General features: G+C 52.8%; 1 protein-coding gene across 10 annotated transcripts in view; it reads right to left on the bottom strand.

Annotated features, from left to right (window-relative positions):
* The window catches only part of CHD6 (chromodomain helicase DNA binding protein 6), a 110,511-nt gene that overhangs the window by 36,532 nt on the left and 52,804 nt on the right, over positions 1-21,175 (bottom strand). For 9 of the 10 annotated variants that reach the window (XM_038159427.1, XM_038159433.1, XM_038159435.1 and 6 more), the window contains exons 2-7: positions 20,994-21,049; positions 8,214-8,707; positions 4,463-4,601; positions 3,791-3,940; positions 940-1,005; positions 413-471 (exon numbers count right to left, since the gene is read on the bottom strand). In XM_038159427.1, coding sequence (XP_038015355.1) covers positions 413-471; positions 940-1,005; positions 3,791-3,940; positions 4,463-4,601; positions 8,214-8,707; positions 20,994-21,026 — 941 coding nt within the window. In that variant the 5' untranslated portion in view covers positions 21,027-21,049. The remainder of the gene's footprint in view (positions 1-412; positions 472-939; positions 1,006-3,790; positions 3,941-4,462; positions 4,602-8,213; positions 8,708-20,993; positions 21,050-21,175) is intronic. The other variant, XM_038159432.1, reaches the window with a different exon arrangement.

Raw genomic sequence — 21,175 nt, 5'->3', positions numbered from 1 at the left:
TGCAGCTTCAGGTCCAAAAAGTGTAAACAGTGAATTGAGGAGAGCAATCTGGGAGGATGTGACTTCATAACCTGAAGCTGTAATTGGACAATTAACCCAAATATATAAATGGACCAAAATTTATAAAAGTGTGAAAACTCATGACCCATTGTCCATCTTGGGTGTAGCCTCAGCCAGGCTCTTGTACTGCCCAAGGTGTATCCTTTGAAGGCCTTTTAATTAATCCCTACTTTATTCCTTTAATACTGTCCAGCCTCTGTTATAGGTAGCCTCTCAAGGCATCAACAGGGGCAGGAAACAGGGATGCTTGGGCTGCAGCTAGGGATGGGACGGAGGTGGGAGCACACAGTCCTTGCTCCTGCATGCACAGGGCCCACAGAAAAAAGCACCACAAGTACAACACTGCACGTACAAGTTCCTGTACTTGACATAGAACTCCTCTGTCTCAAACGCCAGGCCTCCAGGATGAGCCTGAAACCAAGGGAAGGAGAGTCAGTGACAGTCAGAGGCTGTGCAGAAGCTGGGGGTGGGGGGGGGGGGGCATGCTCAACCATCCCCTGCCTGGCCACAGGCTCCAGGGACTGAGCCCCAGGGATGGTGAGGACAGCCAGACATTCATTGTGCTGCTGCTCCAGAGATGCAGTAGCCCTGGGGAACATGACGTGAGACCACCCTTGAGCTTGGGGAACTCCCAACACTTTCTGGGCATCAGCCCAGGCCTGACTCCTCTTCAGAGGCTTTCTGGTGCCCAGGACAGGACAGGCACCACATTGATCCACAGCTCAGAAAGGTGCCGGTCTGGGCATACCCCAGCACCCCACCACAGCAGCAAGAGCACCAACTGCTGCTATGTCTCGTGTTCCTGCTGCACAGGGCAGCCAGGTCCCATCCATCCTCTGCTCAGGGACTTCTAGCCCCACTGACATCTTTGCCACTCACCTCCTTCTGCACCATCCTGGAGGCAAGGATCTTCTCAATGATATTGGCATCATCCTCGGGAGGCTCCTGGGGACAGGAAAAGAGAGTTCTGTTTTTCTGGCTCATCACACACCCCTGGCACTCTCCCAGCACTGAATGGCTGCTTGCTCCTCTCCCAGTCCCCCAGCCAGGCAGACAGAGTTGGCACTGGGAGCTGGGAGAGCTGTGCTTGGGGAGACCCTGCTGGGTGTGAGGGTGTAGGTGCTGCCAGCCCAGCTACACTCACCCTCTGCCTGTCCTCTTCAGGTCAGCCAGGCCACAGCAGTGTCAGGTTTGCTGTGTGGGTCCTTCCAGCTACACCAGGGCAGCCAGAGAGAGTGGAAAGCCTCCCAGGAAAGAGGAGGGAGCTTGGGCACTTCTGCCCATGGACTCAAGGAAGGAATTATGCCAAAATTATGCACATTCCTGCTCCAAGGCACTCTCCATGCCACATTCTGATCATGCCTTGGCAGTTATACAGCCCCATAGTGCTGTATGGCCTCAAGGGCCTCATGAGAGCAGGCAGGCAGCATGTTTGCCAGGCCCTGCCACATGTCACCCACACGCTGTCATCTGCCCACGGCCACAGGACATGGGCAACAGTACGTCACCCCTCCACTCTCCATGCAGCTCTTCCTGGCAGGCTTGAAGTGTTGCCTCCTTCTCTCTGCAGGCTTCTACCCATAGATATCCTCTGCTGGCACCCAGGGGCTCCAGCACAACTCCTCTCACTGAGCACAGGCTTTGCTGCAGGTGGTGCTAATGCTGTCCTGCTGCCAGCTCTGGGGAGGTGGAGGGTCTCCTGGCTGCAGCTGTGCCAGGATCAGCTGGGCCCACCAAATGCCAAGGGACAACAGAGCCAGGCTTGTGCCTGTCTGTGCTACAGAGGAGACCCACAGAGGAAGATGCAGGGGAGATGAGGGACAACAAAAACATGGAGCCTGCTTAAGCATTAGAAGTATCAGTTCTGCTTTGGCTAGAAGACAGTACAACAGAAGGAGGAGCAAAGTGCAGAGCAGAAAGCAGAAGGACTCTGCTCATTCCCTTCTGACAGAGGCAGAGTATGGACCAAGGCAAAGCAGCCCTAGGGTGTCACTTTGCAGACTTGAAAGTCTCTCAAAGAATGGCATGGGGCAGGCTAGGGAAGGACAGACAGACAGGGCATCCCACACCACTCATCTGAAAGTGTCTGGGAAAGCCAAGACCATGCCCAGGGCCTCAGCAACCCTTCCATCTCCAGCCCAGAGGTGACTGCTGCCTTGGCACTGTCCTTGAGTGCAGGGCAGGATGTTGAACCCAGCACCACAATGCAATGAGCAGGGAACAGCAGGTCTGCCTGGGTTGCTTGGCTGCCATCTTGAGACCCAGAGCAGGATTTCTGCCCTACTTGGGAAACTCTGCCCTAAACTGGGTTAAGACAGTTGAAGGGAGCATGCAGAAGTGCTCTTGCCACAGTCACTATGCGGCGCCTGTTCCCCTATGCCCAGGCATCTACCCTGGCACTGCTGAGCTCTGCTTGACTCTCCCACAGAGGGTTTGTGTGAACATGGCCATCACAGCAGTCCAGTGCCCTGGTGCTGGGAGCTCCCATGCGGATCCACAGCCCTTACACAGGCTTCCACTGCTCTGTGGCTCGCTGCTGGCCGTCTAAAGGCTGGAGGAGCCCTGCACCACCCGAAGAGCTGTTGAGGACCGTGGCCAGGATGCAGGGGGAAAGCTGCAAGACCAGGCCATGGAGAGAGCAGCCCTGAGGTTGCAGCACTCACATCCTGCCCTGCCTGTCAGTTCTGATCCTGGGAGCAGCTGCAGGCAGGCTCAGCAGGGCAGGCTGGCCAGGCCTCAGAGCAACCACCCAGCCTGGCTGCTTTGGACATCAGCTTTAATGACCCATCTGGAGCAGGACAAACTGAGGTGGAAGTTTAGGACTGAGAGGAGAACAGGGTGGTAGCATGGACACATGTCAAAGGCAGCTCACACCTGCTGCTTTGAAAATCTCACTTGGAGGATGACTGCCAGGAGCCCAGCTGGGACACAGATTCAGGCTCAGCTGAAGCAGCACTGGAGCATGTCCTGTGGGTGTGTGGCAGACCCAGGCCAGGCATGGATCATCAGGTCAGGGCTTATCAACAGAGCTAATACCCACCAAAAACTTGGGAAGAGAGGACTAGAAAAGGTAACAGAAACACTATGAAAACAACCAGTGACCATTATTAATATCTGACAGCTATGTCAGTGACCAGAGAGATGGAAAGAGCTGCAGGATCCAACACACAGTCACAGACAGGCAGGAAGGAGCAGCCAGCACTGAACCAGTGGGCAGAGGCAGAAGGACAGCAAGGCCCAAACTGCAGTGGCACTGGGTGGTCCCTGCCATGCTGCCCAGATCCCTGCCATGCTGCCCAGCAGATCAGCTCCACTGGCAGGGGTCAGGCTGGCATCGCTACACTCTGAGGCACTGATGGAGAGTAGCAATACGGGCAGAAAATGATGACATGGCACCTACAAAGCCCTCAGCAGGCAGGAACAAAATAATAGAGTAATCATGGACAGGAGCTACAGAGACCAAAGCCAAAGGTGGGCATGGGCAGTGGGTAGAACATGTCCAGCTGCGTCACACATTCCAGAGGCCTTAGTCTCCAAGCAGGAGGGGGACAGTTGGACCAGCATGCCTCTTGTCGATCACACAGTTCCTGAAAAGCCAGCCTGAACCCTCCAGACAGTCACTCTCTCACCCCATCCTTAAGCTGGGACCCACCACTTCCTCAAGCCTCAGCACGGAAATTTTGGAATACCCTGCATGAGGCAGATCCTCCAGTCCCACACTCAGCACTACCTCTGCCTGCCACGCCAGAGTAGAGGCGGAGAGCGCGGAGGTTCGCCCAGCTCCCAGCACGGCAATTGTCTCGCCATCATCATCCACAACCTTGAAATCCAGGTCCTCATTGTACTTCCTCCTCTTCACCTGCCGTCCTGAGCGTCGTTTCTGTATACGGGATGAAAAAAGGCAGTGCCAGGAGGCACGGACAGACCAAGTACCTCCTCCTTGCTTGAGTGGCAGAGAGAAAGCCCTAGGGCTGCCAGAATTCCTTCCAGGCCCCAGCAGGATGGGGTGGTAGGAAGAACAGGCACTCCTTGCAGTGCTGAGATCTCCACCATGACCCACAGAGCCCCACCAGTCCCCAAGACATGAGGTAGAGGAGCCCTGTAGAGATGCAAGGCATGCAGCCCCCCAGGCTGCAGGGCCAATGTGTCCCCCTGTGCTGTGCTAGGAAAGGGAGCTACCCAGAGCTGTGGTGGAGAGGCACACTCAAGGCTGACACGCCCAGAGCCCAGGGCAGCAGTGTGCATGCAACCCTGGGCCAACAGTTGATTTCAGACAGACAGAAGCTGACCACAGAGCTGAGCATGCTCTCTGATTCCTGTGCCCAGAGGCCCTTGTTGTGGTCCTACTGAGAGGCAGTCAGGATTTCACCCACCAGCAGCCAGCTGAGGGCTTTGGACATACCTGGCTGTCAGCTGACTCCACAGACTCCTCTGGGCTCTGTACAGATGGGCTCAGGAGATCCTGATCCAAATCCAAACTGTTCACTGGTATCTCATTTTTCCTCTTCCCTTTCTTCTTCTTCTCCACAGGGGTGTCTTTGCTGCCGAGGCAGACTGACAGTTAGATCATGTCCTGGGGATCCCAGGACAAGGCAATGATCCCAGGATCATGTCCTGGGGATCCCAGGAGAGAGGCAGCAGACACCACACAGAGCACTGCTGCCACTGGATCACCCAGAGGCAGCTCAAGGCTCCTGGGACCTCCCCCAGCACTGGAGATCCCCAGTCGCTGATGCTCATTAAGCACACCAAGTGTTTCTCCATCCAGCTCCAGAACACTGGGATGAAAGGGTCCACCTGCCCTGCCTGGTGTGGAGGCTGGGTGCTCTCACCAGGCAAGGGAACAATCCCACAGGGGCTGTAGGAGCTGGAGTTCAGCTTACAGGGTCTAGCACAGGCACAAAGAGGATCCCTCCACCACCAAACTCAGTACGCCAAGGCAGCCTGCTCTGATCAGAGCACTCCCAAACACATCCTGTGCTGACCAAAGTCAGAAATAAAGTTCAGCAGCTTCAGAGGCAACCCATGTCCCGGCACCCTGGAAACGAACCTTCAAGTCCAGTCTTACTAGCACTGGCCACACTTCTGGCCACCTCCTGCCTGTGCTACAGAGCCCTGCCAGACCCCAGTAAACCTTTACACCAAGCCCAAGCTGCTCCAGTTCACTATTTGTATTCCTGAGTCACAGCACTGAGCCCCATCCCGAGGCAGCTGAGCAGGCTGGCGTGAGCCTCCAGCTGGAGGAAGTTAAGCCCCGTGATCACCACAGACACAGGAGGATGCAGATCCAACTCCCACAGATGCAATGGCCCATCACAGCAGTCACTGCCCACTCTAAGGGCCCGTTGGGAAGCTCTGTCCCACCAGGCAACTGTTCTCCATGCTCAGGTCACAGAGGGGATTTGGGCTCTGTGCCCATGAATCCTACCACCTTCCTGAAAAACGCAGAAAGACAAGCCCAGTCCCATGGCATGTTCACCGGGTAAGGGTCACCTGCACCCCTGCCTGCACAAGGAAACAGGACCAGGGAGCACCACAGTTGTTTTGTAAAAAAACAACTGCTCCCAGCATGCCAGTCCATCCTTTCCCTCTGCAAGGAACACTGTTAAGGGAATGGCTCCAAAGAGCTGGTGCTTGTCCCAGGGCTGAGCAATGCCTCCTTCCTCTCTTCCAGCCCCACCACTCATCCCATCCACATCCCAGATCTGCACAGTGGTAGAGGGAACCATTAGTTTCAAAGCAATGTCAAGATTTTAGCTCCATTTAATAAGAAAAATCCCTGCTTGCCTGTGACTAGCAAAAAATAAATGTAGAAATCTGTTGTTCAGCCCAAAAATGCCCTGGCCATGCATATATGCCTAAATTAGAGGCCCCGAAAATGCTCTGTGAGTAGTGCTTCCACCGAGCAGTAACTCCCAAGATATTGATTTGTAAGTCACAATTAACAACTGCTTCATTCATGAGTCAGTCATTGACTATGATTAGAAATAATTTAGAAGAAATTATGCTACCATTATCTGCCACTTAGAGGACTCACAGCAATCATTCCATCTGCACAGAGTACAAACTAACCAAAGCCTGCTGCTCACCTCTCCCCTCCCTGTGCTGTCAGGGCCCCCCAGGCACCCACCCCACCTCCACACGGCCAGGGGGCACAGGGGGATACACAGTCCTGCTCCCTGGAGAGCTTCCACCCCGACACCCATGGCCATCCCTCACACAGTGGGGTTTGCTGGTGGCTGACCCAGAGCCCAAAGCAAGTCTGAAAAATGGCTCAAAGAGGGGCTACAGAGGCAGGGAAGTTGTAAGGTGGACCCATGAGCTGGACTTTCCAAGCAGCAGGGCTGGAACTAGGTCCTCCAGGAAGGCACAGATGACTGAGAGGAAGCACCACAGGCTCAGGCTATACTGGGATAGAGCATAAGGAATGCACAGAGCTTTGTGGAACTCCCAGACTCCCACACACAGTTTCTTCTGGTTGCATGATGTGTTACAGAGTTATATTACATTGTGTGGTTTGCATGAAGCGGCCTCTCCACTAGGGCTCTGCTGGTACCCAGCACAGCAAGTTGGCTGCCTTTCAGCCCCCCATGGTATGCTCAGAACCTGCTGTGCCCAAGTAGGAGAGCCAGGGTTTCCAAATGTGCAGCTGGGGTCACCCTGCCATGAGCCCCACCTCTGGCAGAGTGATGTGTCCACTTGCTACTCACAACAGGTTGCACAGTCATGGGCTGCCTTGTATGTCATGGCCAGCGCCCTGTGAAGGCACTGTTGGCAGCCAAAGGACCTACAAGAGCCACAAATGCCTTCACAAACCTCCATGGCCTGCTCTTCCCCTGGGTTCCGCTGCTTTGGGTCCCACAGGTCCTGCTGCAGGGGCAGATCTCTGTCAACTGCCTGCATGGCAGGTCCTTACTGGTGGAGCAGAAGTGTCATTAGGAAAATCAGATAGCTGCATCCCTCATCCCAGGACCCTTCTCGGGGTGCAATGCTGCATTCACAATGAGCTTCATCCTTCCCTTCTTTGCCTGCAGCCCGTCTCCTTCCCTCTCCACCTCTGTCCCTCTGCTGCAGCCTTCCTTGGGGTCTGGAGGAGCCCTTCCCTCACCCTCCCAGCACTGTCCGCTTGATGGGCCCATCCCCATCTGCTCTGGCTCACCAACTCATGATGAATATCAGCAGAGCCCCAGGCTCAAGGAAGAACACAAGTGACAGCACTGCATGGCTCAGGGATCTCCTGGGGACATGGCAACCAGCTCTCATTCTGCCGAGCAACCCACACCTCCTCTTGTTCGCAACCAGATCATACCAATGGCATGAAAGGCCACCCCAATGGCAGATCCACAGCCATGGCCTGTCCAGGATCTGGCTGTCAGTGAGCTCTGAAGGAGGAGGGCTGTGGAAGACCAAATGAAATCAGTCCTCTTGAGACCTGCTCTGCTCCCTGCACACACTCTCCATTAAAAAGAAACCAGAGCTTCTGGTCAACCAGCCTGTTAATTAAAAGGCTGAGGAATTACTAGAGGCAGTGGCGCTGGCCTGTGCAGTACAAGGCAGTCCTCAGGCCTCCCCCCACTGCTGGCCTTGACAGCCAGCACAGCTCCACAGCCGCCAGAAGGGACAAGTCTTCCAGGAGAGGGAGAGAGAGAGGGAGAGGGAGAGGGTATGGGATCTGCTCCACCATCCTCCCAGACCTGAGCCAAGGGGAGGCAGGCTGCTGGCCCTGGGTGTGCAGAGACCCTCATTTGCACACAGTCCAGGGCCAGGTTTTTCTCACTCACATGCCCTCTGCCCAGGCCCCAAATCATATATGACAGGCCTTCTGCCACACAGCACCTCACTGTCCTAGTGGGACATCTCCCTAAAGTCCCTTTTGCCCCAGGATGCTCAGCACAAAGGCCAGACCAAGGAGAGGCCAAGACTCTCCGATCCTCTTATGGATCTTGAGTCTTACAGGGCCGTATCTCCAAAAGAGCACCTGCCTGTCCCATCTCTGCATGGCCAGAGAGCTCATCCTGGCATCCCAACCAGCAAATCAAGCCTTCAGACCAAGTATCCTGCACACCCAGTGCTGCTCTCTCCCAGATGCAGCTCATGCAAGCCCACAGCCCTGTCCACAGCAGGCGCAGGGAAAGGGCCACGCCACCACCCACCTGCTCTTCTTGGATCTTGATCTGGGGGCTGGCTCAGAGCCACTCTTCTTGTCTTTAGGCTCCTTCGGGGCTTTGGGCTCCCGAGGCTTCCGGGGCTTCTTAGCTGCGTCCCTCTGCTTGGGCTCCTTCGGCTTCTTAGACTCCTTCACCTTTTTAGGCTCTTTTGGTTCTTTAGGCTCTCTCCTCCTCTTTGGTTTCACCTCCACAGCGGCTTTATCTCCCCCTTCCTGCTCTCCCAGATCCTTTTTCTTCCGTTTCTTCTTCACCCCTGTGCCCCCACTGTCCTGCATCCCGTTCTGGGTGTTTGTCCGCTTCTGGGCAGCCCCATTGGGCTCCTCCTTCGGGCACTGGCACTGGCCACCTGTGTTTGTGGCTGTCACTGTCACCTGGTGGGGCACCTCGTCCTGCTCTTCACTGCTGGCAAAGGTGTCCTGCGTCTTGCATTCCCAGGCAGACGACATTGGGGAGAGGCTCAGTGCTTTTAAGCTTGGCGGCTGCGGAGAGAACACAAAGTGACAGGTGAAGCGAATGCCACAGCTATAAACAGCTGGTGTCCCGGGCAGAGCTGCAGCCCCACGAGGCTCCAACCACCCAGTGCAGCATGGCAGCACCCCTCAGCATTCGGAGACTATGGCTAACAGCCACCGTGAGCAGACGCAGCTCAACAGGAGGACCCCCCTGTCTCTGGCCAACAGAGGCTGACAGACAGAGGCCTTTTGGCTCCCCCCTAGCCCATGCGGGTCCCAGCAGAGGGGGCTGGCCCTGGTGTGCACCTCAAACATTGTTCTGCCTTTGATCAAACACTCCAGACTCCACATGGCTAAGGCAAGAGCAACCTGTGCATCCACAGCATTTCCTGACTGCTGGTCCGAGCCAGAGATTGTCGCAGTAGGGCAAGGAGAGGAAATCAGGGATGCCTAGCAGCCTACAGAAACAAAAACAGGGTTCCCAGGTCCATCTGGGGCAGAACTTGAGGCAGAAGAGAAGGGTTAGACCAGCACTGTTCATAGGAGCTGCTGTGTGCCGGGGCTCCCTACAGGCCAGGAGAGAAGAGCTGCTCTTCCTCCTTCAGCACTCCCTTCATTTCCTGTGAACTTTCCAGCACTGAACACTGAAAGGAATTGAGCTACCCCCCGGGCATGCTTGGCCACAGCAGCACTCAAGGGCCCCACTCTCCTCAAGCAGCAGTAGGAGTGCCTGTTGTGAGGGCCCTGGCTCAATGTGCAGTAGCCTTCGCTCCAGAAGAGCAGCCCAGGCGGGCAGGACAGGCAGGGGACAGCCCAAGGAAGGGAGCTGTGGGTGACAATTCTCAATGGGAACCGGAAACACCCCTTGCAGCAGCTGCCACAGCAAGAGAGAGCAAGGGATGCACAAAGGAGCAGGCAGAAGTGCAGTAGTGTGCTGCATGGATGGGGAGAGGAACAAGTCAGGTTCCATTTCAGCTGCTCTACCAGTCAGTTGCCATCCCCACTGCCCCAGCTCCTCCTAACACTGGCTCAGCCATGACCCACTGCCCCAGCTCCTCCTAACACATGGCTCAGCCATGACCAGAGGGAAGCAGAGGCCACTGCTGGGCTTGCTCATCACTAGGGGGCTGGTAGGGCAGGACCAGACCAAGCCCAGTGGCACGAATGGGGCTGGAAAGCTGGTCCTGCAACTGGGGGCCGTTGGCTGTGCCATGAGACAAGACACAGGCCCTTCCCACCAGCCTGGAGGTGTCAGCTCCTCGTAGGGAACCTGTGGGGCAGCTGGTGAGTGGCCCAGGAAGTGCTGGGCAGCATCTCCTCTGCCTGTGGGCACAGGGGCAGTGTTTGCCTTGCCACCTCACTCACACAGCTGCCCCAGGCCACGGGTACTGCTTCTTTCACAAGTCCCTTCCCTGGTGCTGAGATGGAGGTGCCAGTGCCTCTGGCAGCAATGCCCTGCCTCTGCAGAACCTCAGCACTGTCCAGTTCCTCGAGACACCTCTGAGCTGTGGAAGAGAATGCAAATCTTTACATCTTATAGACTGAGGGCTGGAGCCCATCCAGGGTTGTCTAGGCACAGGGTGCTCTGTAACACTCAGACTTCTGATTTGGATTAGATGGAAGCATTAAATGAAACAGACTGCAAGTGGAAAGGCCCCTGATGCCCCTGGAGCCACCCATGAGTGGGGCTGCAGGCTTGGCTGGCGTCGGTCAAGCAGGCTGCACCAGCATCCCTTCCCACATGCAGCCACCTCCAGCCCTGGCCGCTGCTGCTATCTGCACCAGCAGACTGGGATGGGGGAGCAGCCATCCTGCCACATGGACCAGCCATCACAGGGCACTTAAGGAATTAAAGGGAACCTATTCAGGACCAGGAGAAAATCAGCACTACTGATGCTGCTTCTGAGACCACTGGCTGCTCAACAGGATCAGTCCCAGCCTTTGCATTCCTCAGCTCTCGCAAGACGGGGACCAGCTGTAATAATTTAGAATCATAAAATGGCCTGGGTTGGAAGGGATCTTACAGATTATCTACTTCCAACTCCCTGCTGTGTACAGGGACAACATTCACTAGACCAGGTTGCTCAGAGCCCCATCCAACCTTGACTTGAACACCCCCAGGGATGGGGTAGTCACAGCTTGTCTGGGCAACCTCTTCCAGTGCCTCACCACCCTTACAGCGAATAATTTTCTCCTAATATCTAATATTATATATATATATATGTATTTCCTCCTAATAGCTAATCTAAACCTACTCTCTTTCAGTTTGAATCAATTCCTCCGTGTCCTGTCACCATACACTCTTGTAAAAAGTCCCCCTTCATCTTTCTTGTAAGTCCCCTTTAGGTAGTACTCCTGATAAGGACAGCAGAACAGAACAGCATTTTACTTACTTGATAAGAGCAGTAGAACACAACAGCACAGCCTTGTAGATACAGATAAAGGATGTAACTTAGGCAAACAGAAGTCATGCAAAGTGCAAGCAGGATGCCAGCTCAGCTATACAAGGCTGACAGAGTAGAAGTTAGGCAAAACAACGATATTGCGCTTAATCAAAAGCAGGGGTCAAGGAACAGCCACCTAAAATGGACATCAGAAGTTAAAGATGGACCCCAAAGAACCATGTAAGGACTTCTGATAAGATGTGCGACTACGTAAAATAAAGCCAAGGAAGTGGGGATAGCTAATGAATACGTAATCAGTGTGCATGATAAAATCCCTGTTCACCCAACACTCTTCCCACTGGAATGGAGGAAGGATCCCCCTGAGTGACCACTAAAGAATGTCTGCTTCTAATACTCAAAACTGTGTTACAAAGTTTCTATCCAGACAATTTTTGTATCACTCTTTTAGGTAAGAGATGCCCCCTTAGGAACTGGAAGGCTGCAATTATGTCACCCCTAAGCCTCCTATTCTCCAGGCTGAACAAACCCAATTCTCTCAGCCTTTCCTCCCAAGAGAGGTGCTCCATCCTCCTGATCAACCTGGTGGCCTCCTCTGGACTGGCTCCACCAGGTTTGTGTCTGTCTGGCACTGTGAACTCCAGAGCTGGATGCAGCACTGCAGGTGGGGCCTCGCCTGAGGGGACTAGAGGGGCAGAATCCCCTCCCTTGACCTGCTGCCCACACTTCTTTTGATGCAGCCCAGGACATGGTTGGTTTCTGGGTGCCAGCACACACGGCCGGGCATGTGCAGCCTCTCATCCACCAGCACCCCCAAATCCTTCTCATCAGGGCTGCTCTCGATCTGTTCCTGCCCCAGTCTGGATCAATACTGGGACTGATACCCAATCTACACTTCCTTAAAGATCTGCCAGCTCTGTTCCACTCCCTTGTCCCAGAGGGCAGTCTCCCAGGGAATCCCACTATCTCCCTGAAGAGCTAGAAGTCTGTTTCCCTAACACTCAGTGTCAGCACCTTGGCCTGGGAACCCTGTGGGCATCACGTGTCACAGCCTGCCATGTCCCAGGAGCAGTGCTGGTCCCAGTCAGCAGTGACTGCCTCCATCTGGAGCAATCAGAAGCCTCTGGTGCAGGCCCTGCCATGAATGGGCCATCAAATGCCAGCCTGTAGGACCCAGGCACACAGCCAGGGCTCACATAGGGAGCACATGGGCAGAGAGGCAGGGAGACCAGGCTGCTTCCCACCAAGTGCTGCCAGCCCAGAAGCCATACTCTCAAAGCTGCTTGGTCTATTTTGAGGGCAGAATGCTTCATGCTGTGCTCCTGAAGCGCACAGCAAGCTCTGGCCATGGGATTTGTAGGACTCTGCTGCCAAGTACAGTCTGCAGTGAGAGCCTGGCGCACTGCCATGAGCCAGGGAATGGGTTTTTTCTACTACCCCTAGATGAGGTTCAGTTTATCCTGGCTTCTCGTCAACAGGAAAAGCCTAAGAAAGCAGAGCCAGCTTGTGCTCCTGCATGGCTCCAAAGCACCCTCACTGCTTTGCCTGCAGCAGCCCGGCTGGTTCCTCATGGCAGGCAGGAGCTCACTGTCCCTGTGCAGCTGCTGCTGGAACATCAGCTGCTGTCCCTGCGCCGCAAGGGAAATCACCTCTGCTTCCAAAGGGTGACAGCCTGAAGGGCCAGGGTCACACTGATGGGGACACAGCACTCACTGCAGGGAACTCTGCTGCAGCAGCAACCTTGATCTGAGTGGCCTGAGATACAAGTGTCCATGAACCAACAGGCTGCCCACTGCTGTGACTGGGCTACTGGTCACTGTGTCTGCAGCCATGGCCAGCACTGACATACCACCACACTCAGATCCCCTTCACAGGAGAGGAACACATGTAGCTGCAGGAGCCTAAACCTGGCAAATCATAGCCCTGGGATATGCTGCAGCAGGGCAAGGCAAGGCTGCTCTGGGTTGCTCTGGACTAGCTGGGAGCTGCTCTGGGCAACGCTGACCCTGATGGGGCAGGAGTGGGGCAGGGCAGGGAGTATCTCTGTACGCCTTCTGCCCAGGCTGGTCCAGCAACAGGCTGCACCCACACCACGATGAACCCACCTGTAACCCTGGGTGCCAATGCACCTGGGGGCATTCAGTACTTTGTAGTACTCATAAGGTAATACTCATAAGGTATTGGGGAAAACCACTAATTTTGGTTAAATCCTGCTGCCCTCCTAAGTGGCTTCTACTTCTCAAGGTGTGAGGGGGTCTCCTTGTCACACGCTCTGTACAATTCAGTTTTGCCATCCTCCCCCTGCAGAGCTCTCTTGGCCCAGCTAAGGCATAGGTGACAAGTCCCCTTCTCCTTGCAGATAGGCTGTGCCAGCTCTCAGGCCACCTGCCTTATCCTGCTCAGCACTTCTTCCAACCCCACTGGCTATTGGGTGGCAGTAGGAAGCACATAGCATCAGAGGTACCACGGAGTAGTAGGAGGGCTTCTGCTCTTTCTCCCTTTACAAACCACGGCATGTACCCTGGGACAACGTGTAGGTAGATGCCAAACTCTGCCAGTGCTTTACAGTCTCCTCCAGGAGCAGGGACAGCCTCCAGTGATGACAAGTGCATGGCTGGTTCTCCCACACTTTACCAGGGGCATCTTGAGACTTTCCTCAACTTTTCAGCCTCCTTCTCCATTTCAGCATCTCAGATGACTGCAGAAATCAGCCAGAACCTTTCTTCCCCTATTTGTGCTGTGAAAGCAGCAACATCTTCCCTGTATTTGGCTTCCTTGCCTTTAACCAGTCACTAATTTACAGAAAGACCTTTCATCAGGACAACACTTCATGTGTTTACAAGCATTCAGTGAGAAACTTCCTCAGCTGCTGGTTGGGAGCCCATGAGCCTTGCCCAGCCCAACTTCAGCCCTGTGAGCCAGTTATCTTTAAAATCCCCAAGAGATTGCAAGGACTAACTCTACTTTGCAAAAGTCATGTTGACTATTCACCAGTGTAGTATTTTCAGAAACAAAATGCTTAATTATTATAGTTTCTAACTATTTACTCAATACCTAAGTAAATCTATTGACCTTTAGTTTCACATTTACTCGCCTTTCCCCTTCCATGGCCCTAATGGGTGATGGCCCCAACGCTATTTATTAGCAATTTCCAAATTTCACAGTGTTCCTTTACAATTCCAGAGTAAAGACCCTCAAAACAGGCAGCTTACGTGACTTAGCTCAAAAATGTCTTTGCCATTTCCTTAAGAGGGCAACCTTCTGATGCCTCTGGCATCAGAGATGGTTCTGGGTAGAGAGCCTGTTTAACTGAGTTGCTCTGCCAACACTCAGTTTCCACGAGCCCTCACTTGACCTCACCATATTTACTCTGTGACTCCTCCTGAAGACTTTTTAAATCCCAAGAGAGTTGGAAAAAGATCTGTTATTAGACTCCAGGTCTTCAGTGGTTCCTAATGTGATGCCCTGCCTTGCTACAAGGTTACTTTTAAATTCACAAAGTATGCATCCTTTTTCTTATTATCACTTTTTAAAACTAAATAGAAACATAATTTTCCATTCAACTGCCCATTCTATATATCATCTTACATGTATACCTAAGCAAGCAGTGTGGCATTCACATTGTCTGAAAAAATTCCTTCGCCCAGGAGTTTCCTCCTAGGAAGCTGAGAAGCCTCAGAGAAAAGGAAAACAACTCTTACCTCATTTGCTTCTCCTCTGTTTTGCTCATGTGGAATGTGTTTGGAGATTGTTTACCAACAGGTGATTGTCTGACTGGATTCTGGTGTGAGTTATTTTGACTTATTGGCCAACTGGGGCCAAGTTGTGTTGAGATGCTGGAACGGGTCAGGAGTTTTTATTATTAGCTTTTTGGCATTCAGTAAGTATCCCTTCTGTATTCTTTAGTATAGTATAGTATTTTTTAATATAATATAGTATTATAAAGTAATAAATTAGCCTTCGGAGAACATGGAGTCAGAGTCATCATTCCTGCCTTCGTCAGGGCATTTCCCAGCAAATAAAATAAAGCAGCTTTGTTGTTTCTGGGTATTTTGGAGTGGGGAGGGAGTAAAGATGATGACTTCCACATTTTGGTAGATGATGCCCACCTCTGAACCTCTGGTAAAACAATCCAAGCATGCTCTGCTTCCCCAGAACACCTTTTATCCCTAGAACTATGCCTTTGCACTGTCTCTCAACTGGTTTTTTTTTTTGGTTTTTTTTTTTTGGGCAATGACTGTAATGATTTCACATTTCCAGAATACACTTTGTGATGCTTTTTTTTTATTCACAGAGGAATCTTCTATAAATTACATTTCATACAGTCCTTCAGCATCAGCTGAAGCAGGAAGTCTTGTTTCATGTGTCTAACTACAGTCAAATAGAATGTCAGGAGAAAAAAAAAATTTTAAAACTCCCCAGAGAGCTGCGGAGGCTAACAGAGTGCACTTATAATTGTAAGACCCCATTCTAGGGCAAAGCCAAGGTCAGGGTGGGCCTTAATGGTGTGGTGTGTTTCCTTAACTTAAAATTGTTTTGTTTCATTCATAGTCTCAACTTGAATGTGAAGTTTTTATTCAGGATTTGGCAGGGAAAACACCACCAGGAGGTGGGAGGCAAAGCGGCTCCTGCCCCTGTTTACAAGTTGTGGGCTCTCCTCGGCTCAGGTGTCCAGAGTGATGTGGAATGCCACCCCTTGCAAGTTTTGTCCCCAGTGCTGCTCATCTGAGCATTACAGGGAGCCACCTACCCCTTCATCGCCTCAACCAGGCACCCAGAATGCCGCAGGAGCCCTGCTTGGCCAGGCTTTCTTCCAAACACTGAATTTGGGAATGCTGCACCCCACCCCATGCCATGCTGCAAGGTTTGCAAGGGCTCCCTCCCCTCTCCCAAACTGCTGAGCCTGTGGGATGCACTGGCTGCTCCAGCCCACTAGGCTCACACAGCACCCCGGATCCCCCAGCAAGCCCCCAAGCAAAGCTGGGTGCACAGGCACATGAAAGGACAGTTCACCATCTCCCCTTGGCACATGCATGGGAGCTGAGGAGCAGTGAAATTCAGCAGTGTTTTCCCCACAGCTGCTTAGGGCAAGGCCAGTTGGACTGCTCGTGGTGAGCCAGGGACAAAACCCGTAGCCTCACCTGCCTGCAACAGGTACCTGCAAAGGGAGTAACAGCAGAAAAGAGGGAACTGCAAAGAGAAAGTGGGGAGGGGAAGAAGCAATATCTGCTGCCCCATAAAGGAAGCGCTGATTTACACAGCTTATGCATTTCCAGCAGCAGCAGTAATAATAATAATAATAATAATAATAATAATAATAATAATAATAATAGTAGTAGTAGTAGTAATAATAATAATATATGTGAGCAGCAGGAGCAGAGAAGCTCCTCTGAACCCACACGGTAGAAGTCACATGCCAGCACTACCAGGAGATGTGATGGGGATGAAGGAGATGTTGCATCTGCACTGCTGGGTGTTGGAGCCTAATCCATATCCAAACCCTGCACTATCCCATGAGTTTGGGTATGGGAAGGAGAAAAGACCAAAAGCTTCATGCCCACCCCATAATCCATCCTGCAGGCTTTCCTCTCCAAGAGCAGAGTTCCCAGCAGGACAAGTTCTGCCACAGCCTCAGGATCTGAACGGCAGCTCTGCCTAGTAAGAAGGCCACAGATGAGCTCTTCCAATGGTCACAACACCAAGAGCAGATCCACCTCCCCTGGCAACCAGGCTCAGACAACATCTACACAACACAGCCTCGCCAGGCAATGTGACCACAGCCAGCAGCACATGCCACCTTGCTCCCAGCTGCTAGGGACCATTCAAGCCCCGTCTGCTGCATGCTTGGCCAAGCTTTCCTGCAGCACGCCAGGAGAGCTCTGCAGAAGCCTGCATTTGGGTCTAGGGCATGTATCAAACCCCACAGAGATCTGTTCTGTATGAGGAGCATCCACAGGGACCCTGACTGCAGGGGTCATCAAGGTTTCCATGCTCTTTAGGCAGAGACTGATGCCTGGGGGCTGCCCAGCATCCCCATTGCCCATTTTCCCCCTCAGCACTAACCAAAGCCACCAGCCAGCCTGCCACTCCAACAGCAGCCCAGGATGGGCAGCACGACATCTCTGCCCCCCCGAGATGGTCAGGCTGGCATTCACCAGCTCAGTCTATGCACACAGCTGGTTGCAGAGCCCAACAGGAGCAGGACCAGCAGCTTCTTTCACACAGAGGGTTTTGGCAGGCTAGTGAGCCAAACACTCCAGCAGCCCCATCCCCACTAGCGGTGTGTACAGCACGGGCCGTTGTGCTCAGGTTGCAGTGTCTGCACCCCTTGTTTCCAGCTCTTAATCCAATACAACAAGAAGCTAAAAATATACAAGTGCCACCTTCCATCATGTCTCTGAGCAGGCTCTGCAGTCACCATGGGATGTGCGCAATGGAGGTGGGGCCTGGCTCTGTTCCCAAGATGCTCCACCACAATGCAGCTCTCAACAACTGCAGCTCGGGAGCTCTGTCTGGTGACAGGGCCAGCCTTGGCAGCGGGCACACGTGTTCCCACCAACCTAGCAGAGGGAATGGGTGGGGCAGAGGGCAATGCTGCTGCCCTGGGCTGTCCAGGCTGTCCTCCCCACTCCGGACGAAAACCTGTGCAGCCCTTGGAGCTTGGGGGAGACCCAGCACTTGTGACTGTGTGTGCAGGAGAAGGGCACCCTGGCAGCTCACTGCTCCCCTTGCCCTTCACCCTTACAGAGTGAATGCCCAAAACTCCTCCTCCCACCCAACATCGGGGGGTCATCAGACCTGACAGTCTCACCATGACAAAAAAAAGGCCACAGACAGCCTGGGACAGAGCTACAAGTGCCCTTGGGCTTGGACAGCCCTGCCTCCCATGCTGCTCCCACTGCTCAGGAGCCTGCTCCAGCCTCCAGGAACTCTGGTAAAATCCCTCAACTGTATTTGCAGTATGTGAGACAGCAAAGCTCACTTTCACATAAACAGACCCATAAAATTCAGGAAAAGCCTTCATTTTATGCAGTGAGTGCTTGAAGCAAAGGCAAGCAGAGCTCACCCAGATGCTCCCAGGGTCTCCCTCTTGCAAGGGCTGCCAGCAGCCACAAGATACCTGCAGCCCTGGGCTGTTCCCCATTGCCTCCCACTGCTGTCCACACTGCAGGGGATCCAGCCATTCCTGCCACTTCCAAGCCCAGGCTGGAAAGTCAGAAGACCCCTCCAGGAGAAGGCTAAAGGGTCACAGGACTTTCCATCTCTCTGTCTCCAATGCAATTCTGCTCTGCTCTCACAGTCCACGCAGGATGAGAGCATTTTCATGGCTGTAGAATAAGGAGATTTAGAGGCACTGTGGGATAACTGCATGTATTTTAGTTCATTATTTCTCTGGTTATTTAACAAGTCAAAGTTTGGCAGAAATAAAGAGTAGAAGACCCTTCAATGCCCAGGGAGAAGCAGGACACAGACAGGAGAGACAGTCCAGGGAAATGATGGTGCTGAGCCCTCAAAGGAAATCCATCACTTGTCATTGCTTTCAGGGGTAACCAGGCACTCCTGTCTCACCTCCACCAGCAGACAAGGCAGCCTGGCATGAAAACTTGTAAGTGTCATGAGACAAGTGACAGGTTTCACGAGTTAGTCACAGCTTGGTGACAAATGTACCAGATTTTTGTGCATCACTAAGGAAGAAGAGTTGTGGAAACACAGCCCCTGCCTTTGCTAACAACATCCCCTCACAGAAGTGAACCAGTTGGCAGTACCCTGTAACCCAACCCATCATAATTTGCACAGGAAGAGAAGCACTGCTGCAGGGGTCACCAAGGCAGCACAGAGAGGAGCTCCTCCCCAGACAGCCCACTTTGAGACCCCATCTCTCCAGCCTAGAATCCCAATCCACTGGCAGTGGACATAAGGAAGACAAAGCACTGGCCTAGGACAGCCAAGGACTAGGGAAAGGAGAGAGCACATCCAATATTTTTTCCCAAAGGCAGTTGACAGTTCCCCTGCCACCCCCCACCAATATGAACGGTACCAGCATTTTGCCAACCTTTTCATCCTTGGGCCTGATCCTACACCCATATGATGACCAACATGGAGCTGCTGCAGGTGAGACACTGGCAGGGAAACACATGACTTTTGAGAGCCTTGAAACCACATAAGCATCTAATCTTCTCCAGAGAGACTGCTCAATCGAAGGCAACAGCCCCTCTTGGTGCCATGAGAAGTCTGTTTAAAGGTGTGGGCACTCCTCGGCTCAGGTGTCCAGAGTGATGTGGAATGCCACCCCTTGCAAGTTTTGTCCCCAGTGCTGCTCATCTGAGCATTACAGGGAGCCACCTACCCCTTCATCGCCTCAAGCAGGCACCCAGAATGCCGCAGGAGCCCTGCTTGGCCAGGCTTTCTTCCAAACACTGAATTTGGGAATGCTGCACCCCACCCCATGACATGCTGCAAGGTTTGTCCTACACTGCTGCTGGCTTAGAGAGCTCAGGAGATGAGCAGCTGGAACTCTACCCCTCCTTCCTCACACCACATGCCTTTATCTCCCTGCTGCAGATTTTATCTGCAGCAACAGCTATAGAAAACAATTTTCAGCTGAGCCCTCTAAAATCTCCAAATGGTGGGGGAGGATGGTTTTGCCATGCTTAAACCCCATGTCATTACAGTAATCCCATTCCAGAGCACCCAAACCTGCTATATTAGGCCAATGAGTAGCATGAATTTCTTACCTGGGCTTTGCTATCAGAGGAGGGAGATCACCGACCCACACCCCAAAGCATCCTGCTCTTCCCTCCAGGCCTTTGCTCTGCCCTATCAGGAGCAATCCAGCCATTGCTCCCCTTCCTCACCTTGAGGCTGGCTCAGCTTCTTCACAGTATCCTCACAACACACTGCTAAACTCATTACTTCCTACAGTATTGGTGCTCTGAACACATACACACACACACACACACACACACACACACACACACACCTTTCAATATCTGCAGCATTTGCCTTGCTGCAAGCCCAGAACAGCACAATGAACTGTTCAAAACACTTCCTTTCCTTCCTCCTCCCATTAACCTGCCACAGCAGTGTGATCTGGGGTGCCCTGAGTATCACATGCTGCTTCAGAGCTGGTTAGAAATGGCACAGGCTTGTGCTCTCAAGCAGATTTATCCCTTTGCTCAGTGCTCACTTGAATGATTTCCCATTAAAAGCATCACGGACACAAATTAGCTCCGGGCAGACCAGTTTGTTTTACACCTCCAGCCATATTTCAGCCCCACAGGCAGAGTGGCTCTGCATGCACGTAACAGGTCCTTTCCCCTCAGCAGAGCACCAACGGTCAGGCTCTTCCCCTGCACACACTTAATACAGAGACCACTGGCTCATAAATCTCCTTTGGGAGCAGCAGGCTGTTATGATCCAATGCAACAATCCAGAAATGACGGCTTTGTGAGATGGGATTTTTTCTGAGTAAGGGAAGAAAATTCCCCCCTGTCCAAACTCTCACAGCTCCCAGACATGACCTTCCTGAACCTCCCAGCTGGTATTAGTTCTGGTGTATTATGTTAGCAGCAGCAATCAGAGCAAACATGTGGTTTTGTAAGGAGATTACAGCAAGAACCAGTATTGTGAACTTTGAGACAAAAAGAAGGGCTGTTCCTCCACTGGGGCAGCACCAAGTCAAGAGCATTTCCACTGCTGAAGATAAACCCCACCTTGTTCAATGGTCCCATCAGGCTCACTCACTCTGGGGTGCAGCTCAGGTCAAATTTCAAGGAGCTGAGCTGCACCCCTGCCTGGAAATTCAAGACAACACTTGCCCACCACACATCAGTTGCAATAATTTCCACATGGGACATGGTGGTCCTCAGGCCTTGACAGCTGAATTGGGAGAAGGAGAGAGGGTCACAAACCTGCTTTTCTTTTTTCTGTATTTTCATTATCATCAAATCTGGGATGAATGTTACTTCTGCAAGACACAACACAAAAAAAATTCACAATGGTGAGACTGCTGAATCTGAGGCACTCCATCCTTCTATTCACCCCTCCAGAAGGCTGAGCCAACCCTGGGGCTGCTCAGAGCAACAAAGCTGCC

This window comes from Motacilla alba, chromosome 20 (assembly GCF_015832195.1).
Source record: "Motacilla alba alba isolate MOTALB_02 chromosome 20, Motacilla_alba_V1.0_pri, whole genome shotgun sequence".
In the NCBI taxonomy this organism is placed as follows: domain Eukaryota; kingdom Metazoa; phylum Chordata; class Aves; order Passeriformes; family Motacillidae; genus Motacilla; species Motacilla alba.
This window is presented reverse-complemented; position numbering and strand designations above follow the sequence as displayed.